The sequence below is a fragment of the Homalodisca vitripennis genome, chromosome 6 (assembly GCF_021130785.1).
Source record: "Homalodisca vitripennis isolate AUS2020 chromosome 6, UT_GWSS_2.1, whole genome shotgun sequence".
In the NCBI taxonomy this organism is placed as follows: domain Eukaryota; kingdom Metazoa; phylum Arthropoda; class Insecta; order Hemiptera; family Cicadellidae; genus Homalodisca; species Homalodisca vitripennis.
The window spans coordinates 122,040,524-122,057,744 of NC_060212.1; the positions used below are offsets into that span (position 1 = coordinate 122,040,524).

Genomic DNA, 17,221 nt, shown 5'->3' on the forward strand with positions numbered 1-17,221 from the left:
ATTGCCAGGCTTATCTTGGATTTCTAGTCAAAAGTGCCAATGGGTATTTTTAGAGATTTTTAGGTTTGCCAAAAACACAGAGCCAATATTAGCAATTCGTCTACAGTGATAAAAAAACGTCATAAATTTGTAATTTATTTGTTTTTTAATTTAGTTTTTTAGTGGTTTTGTTAAAAAAATATTAAATCAATTTTATATACTCACAACTGCCTTAAAATATAAGAAAAATATCAAACAAAACCAAATCCTTAACTTTAATTTTTTTATTCTCAATTTTCAGAATCAACACTCAAAGAAGTACTAACGGTAAAATTCACACACCCAATAAAATAAAGCCATACTCAAAGAACAATTTAACTAAAAAATATCTACAATTTTTATAAAGTTACCTGCAAAAAGAAATTAAGAGTGTACTTTTTTGTATTAACATCCAACCATCTTGATTGTAGACTGCAGCAACTGTTACTTATTGTACTCTTGTAATTTTTGAAAAACATTCACAGTATAAATAAACTAGTAAATTATTGCATAAGCAAGTGTTTAAAAGAAGGTGAATTTCCAAATATCCCAAAACTTTCTAGGGATATACCTATTTTTAAGAAAAGGGAGAAAAATTCTCCGGCTAGTAATAGGCCAATTTCTTTAATTCCAATTTTCTCAAGTCTTAGAGACTGTCAATTACAATTAGATGTCTAGCTATTGATATAATTTAAGTAGAATTTGTAGCCCGCAATTTGGTTTTAGGAAATCAATCCACAGTAGATGCCCTGAAATCCTTTGTTAGTAAGGTAATTTATTAGGCTTATGAATCTAAGGGCTTTGCACAGGCGAAATCTTGTGACCTGGATAATGATGTTGATGTTGATGGTTTGATGTTGTTGATCACACAACATTACTCCATAAGTTGGTTTATTATGACTGTACTGGAGTAAATGTGAATCTAATCAAACCATTTCTTGAAAATCATCAACAAATTTTACAGAAAGAACGTTGATTATCAGTGTCAATTGATATAAAATATTATACTTTTAGAAATTTTTTTATATATAGTAAACCACATTTATACATGTTTTAATATGTCTGGTTATACGGATCTTTTCCACTGAAAGAGTTAAATACAATTCAAGACTTGCCTAGTTTAGAGAGTGAGATGAGAGACGTGTTGACAGCTAGAGACAGTTCTATCGGCAATTCTGGCGGCACAACTGATGTAAGGATCAATGTACACTCAAGGAACAACTTGTACTTGTTCCTATTCTCATCCTCGGAACCTGAAAATTGTTAAAAACTTAGCTAATAAACATATAATGTGGTTCAACATTTTCAAGCCTTTTCCATATTAGGATTCATAATTCATAGATGTAAATCAAAGTGTTAAAACTGTGAAGAAAAATTTTGAATACTGTTAAAGTGATAACAATTATAGACAATCAGTCATAATTATTTGATAACAAAGGGTACTGTTTATATCTCACCAGAGTGCAATGAATTCTATGTTTTCCACAAAACCTTAAACTTACCCTACTCAATGAGTAAAACTACTAATAATGTGCTATAACTCTTGCTATTAGATAATAACCTAGTTTCCGAAACCAACTAAGGACAACAATATTCACCCAAATATTGCTTTTTACCCATGAATAATTTTAAAAATAATTAAAATTTGTAATCTCTTGACATGATTACACACCTTTGCAGGCCACTAATAAATCTATTAACTTTCCAACAACGCCAAGACAAGTAAAAAAATGTTCTTTAAGTTCTAAACTAATTTTGATTATAACTAAATTATAAAAGGTAAAAGCAAAAATATATCAAACAGGGCATTTTACTTAATATTAGCATATTTATTGATAAAAATAAAAAGGTCCATTTACAAAACTGTTTATTTCAAATAAATTTCAATTTCATTGTAAAAATCCTTATCAGTTTAATTACATTTTATATAAAACAAGATAAATATTTTAAACTAATCACAACACTACCACACGATGAAGAATAATGAGATACGTAGTAGACACGTGCATTCTTGACAACCAAGAAAGTAGTTATACACGCAACGGATATGTTTGGTTATAGCTCTGTATGAGACGCAGAACTGACGAGCAGGTGGTCGGAGTTAGACAAAAGGCACTCCCGTTTCCCTGCCGCTGAGTGAAAGTGCACCGGGCATTTTGAAAGCCTTTTGTGAACTAAAAACTTTCCAAGAGACATAATCTATAATATTGGATATAACTTTATTTGGCATTTTGGTCAAAGTCTGCCACTCTGATATATCCGTCTACGGCATGGCTAGGGTTAAGAATTTCCTCTCAAATAGCTTCGGCTAGAGGGGATAAAAAATAATTGCATTGTAAACAAATAGTTATTCTTTAATAAAAAAAGTTTGAATTTGAATTGAATTAAAATTGTAATACCAATTTTAGGTGGTAGGCATTCAAGCCTATCATTTTTAGTTTTACACGATCTGCTGGTTTGCTGGACTTCAAAAAAGCAATTATTCCAGATTAAAAATTGGATAAAAGGCAATGGAGATGATTCCGTTGAAAACAAGAAATAACAATAAACTTTTTGGACCTCTTTGCCTGACAAATTTCCATCCAGACTTGCATTTGGCATTGAAGATAGAGTTACGCCAAGCTCTTCCATAAAATACAGCAAGAAAACTGCCAGGGAGAGCAACTCATTAGTCTTTATGGTATCAGCTAATCAGAAGACTGATGTCTTCATTTCGATAAGACAACAATTAATTTAGTCATATCAGGGACATAATCCTTGATGTGTAAGATAATTTTTGTAGAAAATTTCCTCAATAAAGACTGCTAAGAATTAAATTTTGAACTGTTTTATTCCACTTCCCTCCTTCCCTGATATCATCTATTGCGTTAAGCAGAAAACCGACTGTAATTAAATATTCACAAGTGGTTAAACCACTGTATAAGCCCTCACATTCCTGACTCCATCCAGGGATGTGTCCTTCTTTAGGTATGCTGGCCTTCTCGGCTAGATGTCCTGTGATTAAGTTAAAGTTATTTATGGAGAGGGGAGTTGCTTATGTTGGAGTAAAGACTCCCTCCAGTTAACTTTATTAAAACCACATCTATGAAAGGATATTATTATCTCACAGGAACAACTACAAGCCTATGCTGTCAGTGCAGAAAAACTATTATAACTGGTAACAGTTTTAAGTAAGGATTACATGAAAAAAAGGAGCTTGAGGTGAATATTTACATTGTAATCGGCCTGAAAAGAATAAGCCATAACCCAATAAAAAAATTAATGGTTATGGCTCACTCAGCTAAAACTAAACAATTTTACAATTTTATGAATACTAACAGACTGTAATGACTATTGCAATCGCTGTATTATACGACAGGATAATCAAAAAGTAAACAAGTTCTAAAATACATACAACTTTCAACTGCATCAATAATGTGTAGTTCAGTTACAGCAACAACACATACGGAAATTTCACTGATATAGAAATAAAAACAAAACCTGTTGGGAAGTGAACAAATGTACCTTTTATCCAAACATAAGCTGCAGCAGCAATGGCAAATATCAACAGAAACAGAATGAAACCAAATGTTTCCAGATTGTTTGCTGTGACTCGCTTGACACCGAACAGAATTGTGCGCAGCAACTTTCCTTGTGAGGTGTTGAACCCTGTGCGAAGAACATAAGCAACACACCCGTTGTCTTGGGCTGAAACACAACATAAAACAGAATGAAACCAAATGTTTCCAGATTGTTTGCTGTGACTCGCTTGACACCGAACAGAATTGTGCGCAGCAACTTTCCTTGTGAGGTGTTGAACCCTGTGCGAAGAACATAAGCAACACACCCGTTGTCTTGGGCTGAAACACAACATAAAACAGAATGAAACCAAATGTTTCCAGATTGTTTGCTGTGACTCGCTTGACACCGAACAGAATTGTGCGCAGCAACTTTCCTTGTGAGGTGTTGAACCCTGTGCGAAGAACATAAGCAACACACCCGTTGTCTTGGGCTGAAACACAACATAAAACAGAATGAAACCAAATGTTTCCAGATTGTTTGCTGTGACTCGCTTGACACCGAACAGAATTGTGCGCAGCAACTTTCCTTGTGAGGTGTTGAACCCTGTGCGAAGAACATAAGCAACACACCCGTTGTCTTGGGCTGAAACACAACATAAAACAGAATGAAACCAAATGTTTCCAGATTGTTTGCTGTGACTCGCTTGACACCGAACAGAATTGTGCGCAGCAACTTTCCTTGTGAGGTGTTGAACCCTGTGCGAAGAACATAAGCAACACACCCGTTGTCTTGGGCTGAAACACAACATAAAACAGAATGAAACCAAATGTTTCCAGATTGTTTGCTGTGACTCGCTTGACACCGAACAGAATTGTGCGCAGCAAACTTTCCTTGTGAGGTGTTGAACCCTGTGCGAAGAACATAAGCAACACACCCGTTGTCTTGGGCTGAAACACAACATAAAACAGAATGAAACCAAATGTTTCCAGATTGTTTGCTGTGACTCGCTTGACACCGAACAGAATTGTGCGCAGCAACTTTCCTTGTGAGGTGTTGAACCCTGTGCGAAGAACATAAGCAACACACCCGTTGTCTTGGGCTGAAACACAACATAAAACCCTTGGTAATGGATATTCTAAAAGAATTAATAATTAATATTATTGAATTTTAGGATCTTGATAGTTAAAATACTTGATGTATTGCTTAATTTTCAAAATATTTGTGTTAATCAAATTTTCTCTGAAAAATACTATTGTTGTGTGTAATAACATAGTTTAATTTGTATATTTTTTTACAAATGGGAATAAAAGGAAGTATGTAATTAATTTTAGTCATTTAAATCGTAAAATCTTAAGATAATTAATTTGTAATATTTTTGTATTTTAACTGATAAAATTATTTAAAGTAGATAGAAGATGATTGGCTTTATCACATAAAAATCCAGTTGAGGAAAAATGCATAATAATACAGTAAACTTGTTTAAATTTATCAGTTAGATTTCCTAAATAAACTTTTGGATGTGTTCATGTATAATGTTATGTACAAAGCAAATTAATTTAATTTGTAGCACTTTGCGAAATGATGTAAACTTGTTCACAATGTAAAACAGTGAATGTAAGTAAGACATCAAAGCATTCACTCAGTTGAAATACTTACAGCCACTAAGGTGTTTAGTTTCAGGTTCATTTGAAGTAACCTGACACAGATCACAAGTTTAGTTACCTCTTAAACCAGCTGAGGACTTGCTCGGAGGAGTGTGCTGAACAACTTTGGTACCACCGAACAGAATGTGAAGCTTCCCATCAGCTTCTACATCCAAAATCTTGTTGGGATCCACTCCATCTATTGGTTCCTTCATTTGTGGCACCGATTCTCCTGCAACCATCAAATCATCAATGTGTAATGTCAATATACCCGGTAATCATTACATCATCAATTTGTGGTATAGATTTTCCCGAAATGATCCTATCGTTCTTCTGTAATTAAATTATCAATTTATGGGATAACTATCCTACAATTACACATTTTTTATTACTGTTTTACACATAGTTTTGTTTAATGCTCAAGAAAGACAAAATGCAGATTGTTTTAATAAAACTAGAAGAAAGCAGTAAATCATGACCCTAACAGTACACATTAAGCGTTATTAGGATAATAAACTATAGGAAATGTTTAAACTATTTTACTGGCGTTTAAAGTTTTCTTTTATTCATTTCCTTGTTTGGCAGTTATTCATTGTTTAAAAATGTGATACTGGATGAAATACAGTTCTACATAGAACTGGGATAATCTTTCAATTAGAAATTAACAAGATTTGACCAAAAAAATTCTGTGCTGTAGTCTGAACATGAGCCACTCTGCACATATTGTGAGCTGGATCCATTTACAAGCCAACACCTCTTCAGTCTTACTGCTGGAAAATGTCATGAAATCATCTTTTGGAATTTAACTAGTTACTTAATTTTTACATTTACGAATATCAATCCATCCACAGGAGTTTTTAATAATGGAACAAAAAATTGCAAAGGATTATTTTAGGTCTGTAGGAAGGTTTAATGTATAATTTTGTATGTCCTATTTCAATAACAAATATTGCATAAGATTTTACAATAGGATAGCAATCAAGAGATACACAAGCACATGACGGGTCACCTCAAAAGAATCTAAAAAAAAATGTAACATTACCTGTAAGCATGCTCTCATCAACAATACATGGTCCTCTGATGAGCAAGAGATCGCAGGGTACAAGATTGTCATTCTGTGAGCGAGCGATTGACACAATGTCCCCAGGAACCAACTGGTCACTCTGGATTTGCCTCCATCTACGGTTCCGATATACCTATTTGAACAGAGCACGTATTACATGTAACTAATTTTATAAATTAACAGTGGTAAGGACTGTGGTGCATGCTTTGTTTTGATAGTGACTGGTATTATTAGTTTTAAAATGTAAAAACCATAAAAAGTAGTGAAATTTTTTTAATGTATATACTCAAGACTATGATAGGATTTAAGTTCTCAGCAATCAGGACTTACTTTTTGAGCTAAGTTTTATTTTATTTAACAGGACAAAAAGTTTTAAACTGATGGACTAACCTATAAACTAAGTATACATTTTAATATTTACCCTTTAATATTCATTCAATTTCAATGACACTATATGAGACAATATATTAGCTCAAAGAAGTAAACATCAAAGATAACACTAAAAAGCTGATATGACATTTTTTATGAAAGTGATTAACAAGTGAATGGCCTGGGGTTTTCCAGAGATAACAGGTTCCAGTATTATCTGTTAGTAAAACTGAATGAGTGAAGTGAAGCTTATCAGTCCCTACCTAGATAGGGTTGTGTAGCTCAGTTGGCAATGCGACTGCCTTCCACACTCAAGATACCTGGTTCAAATTCATTTGGAATCTGAATAATTTTGCTACTCTTGGAAGTAATTTTTAGAGTGAATTCAAATATTAATTATTAAATAAAATATATTAACATAAATCCCTGGATAATAAAACAGTTACATAGACATTTTTTTATTGTTTTATTAATATTATACATAGCCTATATATAATTTTAAAATGTCACAAACAATCTTCAATCAAGGACAACACAGGAACTAGTCCATTCATTAAAACAAGAGCACAACTTAAAAAATAAAACACAAATAGGACCCATGAGAAGTTCTTCAATTGCAGGATAAAGGTGGAAACTTGAAATATGCAAATAAAACATCAACAGAAAAAGTACCCACAAAAAATTTTGCCTATCAGGATCCATCTCCCTTGTTATCAAAAAATTACAGAAATCAAGAGGAGACCTTAGAAAATAGCAACAATAAGTCTGAAACCAATTTTTCGGACTTACAGTTAAAATATGATGCCCTACAAAAAGAAAATGAGAGTTTTAAAACAACAGGTAAAATCAGCAGATCTAAAACTGGATATTTTAGGCCAGACCTGGTTAACAGATGACACTATAAATTCTTATTTCCAGGTACTTACCGTTAAAGTGATTGGGAATAAAGAGAACCCTTTTTAATGAACCCAACAATAGTTGAAGCAATTAAAGAACTGAAGGACATATCATTTCTTCTGGATCCCCTTGCCTTACATGAAAAGGACATACTACTCATCCCTATAAACAATGCCAAATATGACAGTGGGGAAGTTGATAGTTATATGTCAGTAAATGGCTCACATTGTAGTCTACTTGTGTATGAAAAGGTGGCAAATAAATATTATCACTATGACTCTATGAGAAGTAGTGGTAACTCTGAAATTGCTAAGCTGGTGTCTCTGAAACTTATTCATTATTTTCAGAACTCACCAACAACTGATTTAAATATCACTTGATGGCCCGAATCAAAATAATTTCATTTGATTGTGGGGTGTATCTTCTACATTGCAGTTGACTACATTTTACTTAATTTCAACAGCAAGAACTTCTTTCAGAACATAAAGATCCCAGATTTTTTCTGAAAACGATTGTGCTAAAAAAAACGATCCTACATTGCTTATGTTATAAAAAATGGAATTTTAACTCCTAAAGACATTGTGTTGTCATTTATTAACCAGCCCAGTTCTAATAATGACTATGATAGCATAAAAACTCACATCGGGGAAAATGATTTGTCTATAAAAAACCCTCAGAACCAAACAAAACCTGAAATACTCTGTGAAAAAGCTATACAAACTGAACAGACAGGCCACCCCTACTACAGGTTACCCTAAACAGGACATTTTACCAATACCATCTCCTTATGTTTACTATAGTTGGTGACAGCCATGGCAGGTATCTAGCCAGGAAAATTCATGAATAAACTCGAGAAAACCTCCAAGGTAACCTCCAGAGTTGGTATCACCTGAGCTAAATTCATGGATATTATTGACCAAACAAGAAATATAAACTTTTGCACCAGAAAAATTTTTTAGTTATCATGGGAGGTGCAAATGATGTTTACAATGGAAGCACACTCAAACCATTTACACTAATTTAAAATCTGTCTAACAGTCTTATAGGCATTGTAGAGTTATATTGTGTGGCATACCCTTTAGACAAGATCTACCCCCTATTCCATAGAATAAATGAGGAAATTATGAATTTAAATCTACATTACTATGAGAAAACCCAGAATAATGAAGAATGTTTCTTTTGTGGACATGACAGCTTTATCTGAAAAATGTTTTAATCGAGATGGCATCCACTTAAACTTCTTAGGAAAGCAATTGATAGTTAACAGGATATGCAAGGAAATAAATGCCTATGACATTCCGAAACAAACTGGTTTCAAAAATAATTGTGACTATTCGTTACAGAATAAAGTGTGCACTGTGGAACCCACCAATGATTGTGAAATCTCAAAAGAGAAAAAAACCTTTTCAAATAATTGTTGCAAATATGAAAGATATTATCGTCAAGCCATCAAGAGAATGCATCTGTGGCTTTTGCTCATTCAATTTCAGCAGACTTCGATCATGATCGCCACATGACAGCAGGAGTTGCCCGTGATATTTAAGCAGCAATGTGGAAAGCCTTCTTGATTTAAACTGTGTCAGTTCACATCTTGCGTACCAGAATCACAGACATGGTGCAGGAATTTACAGCCTCATTACTAAACCCAAGTACTACAACAAGCCAAAGAGAACTGATTATAATTTGGCCTTTCATCAATTGGCTATGGATTTTGAGAGGAGGGGATTCAAGCACCTGATTTGTTCTCCAATAGGTGCTGTTTCGAGATGAGATCACTATTGAACACTTAATTTCCAATCTCTCAAAATTTCAATTGGCTACTGGAGCTACAGTGACCATAGTTTCTTATGATCAAAAATCTCAGAGAAAACTCAGGAGAGGACTGTCACATGATGGAATTTCTCGAGCAGATTCAGGGTTCTATGGATTGTCTTCGTGGTAACTCCATCACAGCCCTCAACCGAAACTGCGAGTAATGAACTGGAAATAAGCTCCCAAGTTCCACTTTCCCAGTATGGAGAGGTTGGTCGACTCCGCAGCCGCAGGCCTACAAGAGCGAACTTGTTTTCTCCTCACATACTCCAAACCCAAGAAATAACTTCACTTCCAGGAACAACTGAAGCAAGTGTCTGTGGAGAGTAGTGAAAGTGAAATGGGCGATTTTGTGATAAGTGAAGGGAGTGTGAGGGAGAGTGGGAAGGTGTCTCCTGGAATTTCAAAGTTCTTTCCTGAGTCCATCTGTAACAACTGTTTCATATGTCTCCACAAACAACACTAGCACAACCCAACATACTCCCACACCAACACTATATACGCTACACCAACAGCACAATGACTCCCTTTTTTTAGCAAGCCTAAATCAGTTTCCACCATTAAAGTAGATATTTCTCAAATAGATCAAAACATACTGTAAATAGCTCCTCCACAATATATAAAAAAAATTTGGATTCAAGAAATGCAAATCTTACAATAAAAATTCTACATCAAAATATCCCAACACTTTTTATCGCGGAAATTATCTTTGGAAATAGTTCTAGAAGAGTTGAAACCAGACCTAAATAGTGTTGAGTGAACATAAACTAAAATTGATGAGATAAAATTTTTGCTAAAGTTAATAACTATTCTGTTATAACCAACTATTGTCGCCAAACATGTGGTGGTGGAGGAGTTATGATTTTGGGCAGCAACTCTTACCCAAGTTAAGAGAGTTGTAATTCCTAGAATTAATAACTTATGTATAGATAAAGATTTTGAATGCTGTATTGTTTCCTGCCGAGCTTTTGATTTTTCTTTTGTTATTGGTGGGGTTGTATAGAACTCCAGGTTTAATTTGTGATGGCCTCTTTTTGGATAAACTTGATATTGTTTTAACTATTTTAACTGAAACTTATGAGCATGTAATTTTTAGCTGGGGATATAAACATAAATGTATTGCATTGTTCTAAAAGTCATGATAGATTAAGTAATATTTTAAGGCAACATAACCATGCAGTACTTGGTAAATTTTCCCGACTAGAGTTACCCTGGATTGTGAAAGTGCAATTGATAATATTATAACAAAATTTTACCGAAAAAGTCACTTATGGTTGAAGGTGTTATTACTGAGCTCTCTGAACATGATGCCCAACTTTTGAAAATTAATGTATGTAGTAATTAAAAAGACATCTTTTAAGACCTTAACACAGTTTTGTAGAAAATATACAAGAGAAAACATTTGAGATCTTTAAAAATATGTTGAGCAATGAAACTTGGTTGGAAGTCTACAATGCAACAGCAGACACTAAATACAATGTTTTTCATAAAATTTTGATGTACTATTTTGATGTTTAGTTTTCCTCTGGTCCAAGTCTAGGGTAAATTTTAATAAAGACAAATGGATCAATTATGATTTGGAAAAAGGAAAAGCGGAAATTATAAGTTTAAGTCAAACTACAAGATTAACCAAAGATAGAACACTAAATAAGCTATTAAAACAGTTGAAAAAAAAATTACAGCAAAAAATTAAACTCTTCAAAAAAAAGAATATATTGAAAATAAAAAATTAGAAATTCTGAAAACGTATGTAAATCTACTTGGAAAATAATTAATAATGAAACAAAAAATTATCACAATTTTTAATAAACATATTAAATTGATTTATGAAAACCATGAATATTCTGAACCAGAGGGGAAATTTTTAACAATCATTTTATTGACATTGTAGATAATGAAATATTACCGAACTTGTCATCACACATCACTGTTAACACTGGTAACCTTTAAAACTTCTAATGCTAAAAAGTTCCACACCCAACCAGTAAGTGAGGAAAGAATTAAATCAGATTATAATGTCATTTCCTAACAAATATTCAGCAGGCCACGATGAAATTCCAATGCCAATTGTCAAGCAAGCTAAAATGTACCTGATCAAGCCCTTGACTCATGTTATAAATTCCTCTTTTGTGTCTGGAATCTTTCTGAAAAACTGAAAATCTCTAAAATTATAACCGTTTTCAAAAAAGGAAGTGAAACTGACCCTAATAATTATCGACCTTTGTCCATTTTTGTCTACTTTTTCAAAAAATTTTTGAACGTGTAATGTATTTACGACTAGTTTGATTTTCTTGAAACCAATAATATATTTGACAGAGAACAGCATGGCTTCAGAGCTGGTAAGTTCTGTCATAACTGCTGGGACGGATTTTATTGAAACCATAGTGGACAATATTGATAAGGGGAATTATGTGGTTGGCATTTTTATGGATCTTACCAAGGCCTTTGATAGTGTATCACATGAAATATTAATAGAAATTTTAAAAAATATTGGCATTAAAGATGTTACATTAAACTGGTTTGCTTCTTATTATTTCAAATAGACCACAGTATGTTGACTTGCAGTTTGTAACCAAATTAAATCAAATCACTCATGCAAAATCTTCTTTAAAAATATCAAGGCATGGAGTGCCACAGGGTTTCCATTCTGGGGCCAATTCTTTTCTTACTTTATATGTTGGGTTTGCCAAATGTTCTGACAAAAGATCAGAGCAAGCTGTGTCTATAATGCAGATGACTCTAATTTAATAGTTGCTGGTAAAAGTTTGAAATGAAATAGAAATTGCAGGTAAAACGGAACTCATGTGTATTAATAATTATGTTTTGCAGTAAAAAATTTATTACTAAACTTTAATAAAACAAATATGATCTCTTTCTGCACAAAACAAAATAGAAAAAAACTTATGCCAAACATAACAATAGACAATATACAAATTTCTCAATTAAACTAACACTAAATTTTTAGGATTACTTCTAGACGAGAACTTAACTTGGAACGAACATAATTTTGGCTTTGCAAAAAAAGATTTCTTCCGGATTGTTTGCTCTTAAAAACCATGTCAAAATATTGCTCAACTGAAATTTTGAAAACCATTTATTATGCCCCACATACATTCTCATATAAACTTTGGTGTTGTGTTGTACGGGGGCCACTAGTAAACTCAAATCTGTTAAGCATTCTTCAACTTCAAAAAAAAGCAATTAGGATAATCATGAACTTAAAGGATGGAGAATCTGTGAAAGAGTATTTTTCAAAATTAGGAATTTTAACTATTTACGGAATGTATATACTGGAAACTGTTTATGATGGTTAGACCAAATTTTGACAAATTACCCCCGATTGGGGTCAAATCACAACTACTTTACTAGAAAATAGAAATTAATTGGCAGTACATTAAACATGCATTGGAATTTCATTATAAAAAAACCTAGCTCGGCAGGTATTAAATTTATAAACCAAGTCCCTAGGAATTTATTTAACATAGAAAATGATTTATTGTTTAAAAAACATTTTAAAAGATTTTTGACAGATAAGGCTTTTGGAGAATATATGGACACATAGGATATAATAAAATAAAAAAATGTAAGATGATTCCCATTCCATATTTGTATAAATTCAAAATTTAAATTGTACAAATAATATGAATAAAGTTAATTTGAATTTGAATTTCTACTTCTTTTCCATAGTTGGAAATTGCTGGCAAGAAATTTGTGCAGGTTTAATATCAGACAGTAAAAATTGTTAGTCTAAATAGGTACAAGAAATTTCATGAGCGGTGTTGCAAACGGAGTTGGACAGTCATACACAAGAATTGGAGAACAGTATTGGACAGCAAAACTCTCAGGTGTAAACAGATCCAAATCGAAAGTGTTGTAACGGCTAATGTCAGATAGTTGTTTGCAAGAGCTGGATAGCAGTGTCGGACATTAAAATTTCACTTAATAAACATTAAAATGATATCACTGTGGTGTGTGAACAGATTTTGTGTTGACTTCCGCAACAACCAGCGGTATCATTGTTCACATTATGCGACAGCAGTTGCGCAAGTATGTTTAAAGACAAAGTGAAGAAGACAAAAACTATTAACAGAGGAATTCTGTTACCACTGCCTTTAGTGTAAGGCCAGATACACTCATATTTCAAGGCTCACAAAATAATTGAAGTTAAGCAATTTATTGATTTAAAATGTACATTGCACAAACTCTATGGAATTCTTTGTTCAACCCAATATTTTTTTCATTTGCCATAGTTATGCCATTCTTGTAACATACAATTATGATGAATGTCCGAAATCATTCTTATTTTTATGGAATATTCTAAATAATTTTCTTTAACCAAATCAATCGAGAAATTTTTCACATTATCGAGAAAGCCTGGAAGTAAATAATTTTTTATAATTGATTGTACCAACTTGTTTAAGTCACAAAACAACAAAAGTTTTGGGAGACAAAATTCTATTATATTTGAATCAATGAAAACATTATAAAATATTCAACAATCACAACACTTTAAAAAATTTTCCGTTTGATTTAAGAATGAAAATTTATACGGAATATAATATTTTTCCAGTCATAAGGCATGGATCTGCATATGCAGCTTAATGCACTATAGATAACAGTATTACTTACCAATGGCATACTCTAATTTATCGACTATAGCGGGGAAGTGATGTTTTCTAGTATTATATTAAACTACTGTGTATTGCTCTCTGTCATGAAACCATTACTGCACTGTATAATATAATGGTTTAACCAATACATTGGCGAAGTTAAAAAAGACCTTCTCCAGATTGTACACCCCCACTTTGTATACCTATTTGCTTCAAATAGTATCACAGTAAAGCCACTGTTTCGACTGACAAGCTATGGAGCTATCTTTTTTGTATTTTTACACTTGTGGGAGTGCCAAAATTCAAGCAGTCTAAAAAGTTGGACTTTGGATTTGAGTTTGAGACACTGCAGGTTCAAATCCTGTATGTAACAGAAGCAGTATTGACCTCGTACTGCATTGACTCTCCCCTTTATTTTGTTTGATAGGGTCCTCGCATAGGCCAGTGGCCCATGAGGACAGGCAGAATAAGGTTTAAAAGGGGATAGCCTCTCTTAAAAAATCAAATACAATTAAAGTGCATAGATTTAAAAATATATCTGCCTTGAAAACGATACGTTATATGTGTATTTAAATACTTGCTGAAATGATATTGATTTTTCTAAACACTGTAGGGGATACAGTGTTAATGTAATGTCTGGCCATGTTAAGCTTTTCTTATGGGTTCAAATAAATAAGTTATTCAAATTTTTAAAACATGTCACATGTTCGAAATAATCCACTGTACCTGTAGAGTGTGCGGTTTGTTGCCCATCTTGCGAATCTCTGCCATGTTGCGCAACTGTTGCTGTACCAGAGTGTACTCAAAGAGTACCAGCATAAGTAGTGTAAACAGCGAGTAGTACCAGTACTTGTCCAGGCACCAGAGTCCGACACAGAACACTTGAAATACAAAAAACGGAGCTGTCGCTCGCTCCTTAAATAGCTCCATAAACTCTGGTACCACCATGTCCAATCTGGGAAACGGAAGAACATGTCAGACAGTTGTTAGAGTTAACGCCTTTAATTACAGCATTGAGAACTGCAAACTAAGCACTGGATCAGTAACTTATGGAATCCTTTACTTAAAAAAATACTAAACATAAAAAAGTAACCTATTTTTTTATTAGAATAATCAATAAATAAATTAAATGTGAATGCATTGCAAAACAACCAAGATTACCCCATAAATACAACTGATACTAAAAATGTTTTCCAAAAATTAATCTAGCACACGAATGTTACAAAGTTATAGCATTTTGTCAACAAACCATTTCAAACTTTCTAATTCTGACTGATATATACTTAAAATTATCCACAAACAGAATTCTGTACCAATCATGAAGATATACTTAAAACACCAATTAATGTCTTGGGCAGCTGTGTCACCAATGGATTCAGAGTCTGACAATTTAATCAATCACTTGAATTCAATGTTTAACCCTTAGATTGGTGAGTTTTTTCACAGCATTCGAGCTCCAAAAGGTGAGATTTTGTTGTTATATTGGGTTTGCTATAGCAGATGAAAAATTGGCACTCTTTTGAAATTAAATTACCTTTTTTTATAATCGACTTGCAGTTCAATTAAGGTACCCATGTACCTTTAGAAGTATTGAGTGGTCTAAAAGGTTTGGCAGCATTCTAAGATACACAGCACAATATAACACTCGTGGCACATCCATGTCTTGGGCAGATATATTCATATGTTGTCTAATGTTTAACTGAGCACCCCATTTCTACAAAACGTTTATGCCACTCATAACATTGTAGTCCTACTAGGTAGGGGGATCTATAGCGTACCTGGTACGAAAATTACGCTAAACTCTTGTCACCGACTTTGATTCTTCACACCAAAACACACAGCTAGGACACACAGTACAGGTAGCCATCTCTAATGTAACCGCCGCTAGCACTTGTTGCGGCACAATTATGCACTTGGAAACTACACGAATCAAAATTTGATGTGTTTCTCTTTAACCCATTGCGGATCGTATTGTTTTGGCGCGCGCGGGCACCAGCGGGCGCGAAATTAATTCATGGTCAGCGGCCGCACGAACAGCAATGGTGCGCCACATCGTATCGCTCGTTATTGTATACTAGAAAATTCAGATCTATCAGACATTAACAGAACTATTTGGAGGGAAATTTAAAAGCAGACCGCTTTTGCGACCTGAGCTCGTCACCGTGCCAATAGGCCCGGCCGCTGTGTGACGAGCCCAGCTCGTCAGTGATCCGCAATGGGTTAAAACAACGCTAAAATCAGAAGTGTACCTTTTTTGAATGAATTTAAATAAATTTTCAAAGTTAAAAAGTCATATTTGAAACACTCTGTATTGTATTATCAGAGTAACATGTACAATTAGAAAATGTCAATTCTTTGGCAGCAATTTACTTAGAAATGTATTTGAGATCTCCACCTAACCACTATGGTTCAAGGACTTCTAGACAGCTAATAATGAATCCATAGATTATACAGCTGGGAGTAGCTTACATGAGGGGGTGGGAGAAGGTAGAAACTATAAAATTAGCTGAAGGTACATTGCATTAAATAATAAATAAATAAATAAAAATGTCTTTTTATTAGAGCGTTTCTAAGTATACAAACTTCTTTACAGAACAACTCAAGTCAATTCTACAAACATACGCAAAATACTATAATTTAAATTAAGCTAACATTACATACTACATACAAATAAATCATTGAAACTATATTAAATGACTACTTACAGGAACAAAATCTACTCAATAATTTAGTTTTAATACTTTTCTTAAATGAAGCTAAGGTTGACTAGACTTTTGAGGCAATCGGGAATGGGCCGTTGTACAATTTTGGCCCGAAATAGGAGAAACTCTTCCTTCCGAGCTCTAAATGTACTCTAGGAAGATGAAGACTTCCTCCGTGACGAGAGACCCTTTGTGACACTTGATCCCGATACAGTAGTCTCTCCTTAAGGTACTGGGGTTCCTCAAGGGTTAGGATCTTGTGGACCATACAAGTAGTCAGTACTCCACAGACCGCTTCCATCGGCATTAAGTTCGCAGCATCACGATGGGAGGATACATGATCAAATTTGCGGAGAGAGAACACACAAAATGCACAGCTGAGTTTTGAACTCGCTGTATTCTGGCGATGTCCCCTTTTGAAATACTGTTCCCATAAGCCGGATAGCAGTAGTAGAATACTGACAAAACCAAAGACTGAAAAACTATCTGCAATTTTGCAGACTCAGGGAGTAAAGATCTAAACCTGTAGAGACCCCGCAGTTGCCTATGGCGCGTTGAGTAGCATGCGTGACATGATCGGAGAACGAGAGCTCACTGTCAAGTACG

At 33.8% G+C, this 17,221-nt stretch overlaps 1 protein-coding gene across 1 annotated transcript in view; it reads right to left on the bottom strand.

Moving 5' to 3' along the window:
• Positions 1-17,221, bottom strand: part of LOC124364867 (endoplasmic reticulum transmembrane helix translocase) — a 50,645-nt gene that overhangs the window by 21,225 nt on the left and 12,199 nt on the right. Inside the window, 5 exon segments of the mRNA XM_046820660.1 lie at positions 1,120-1,271; positions 3,523-3,705; positions 5,242-5,394; positions 6,205-6,358; positions 14,640-14,868. Coding sequence (XP_046676616.1) covers positions 1,120-1,271; positions 3,523-3,705; positions 5,242-5,394; positions 6,205-6,358; positions 14,640-14,868 — 871 coding nt within the window.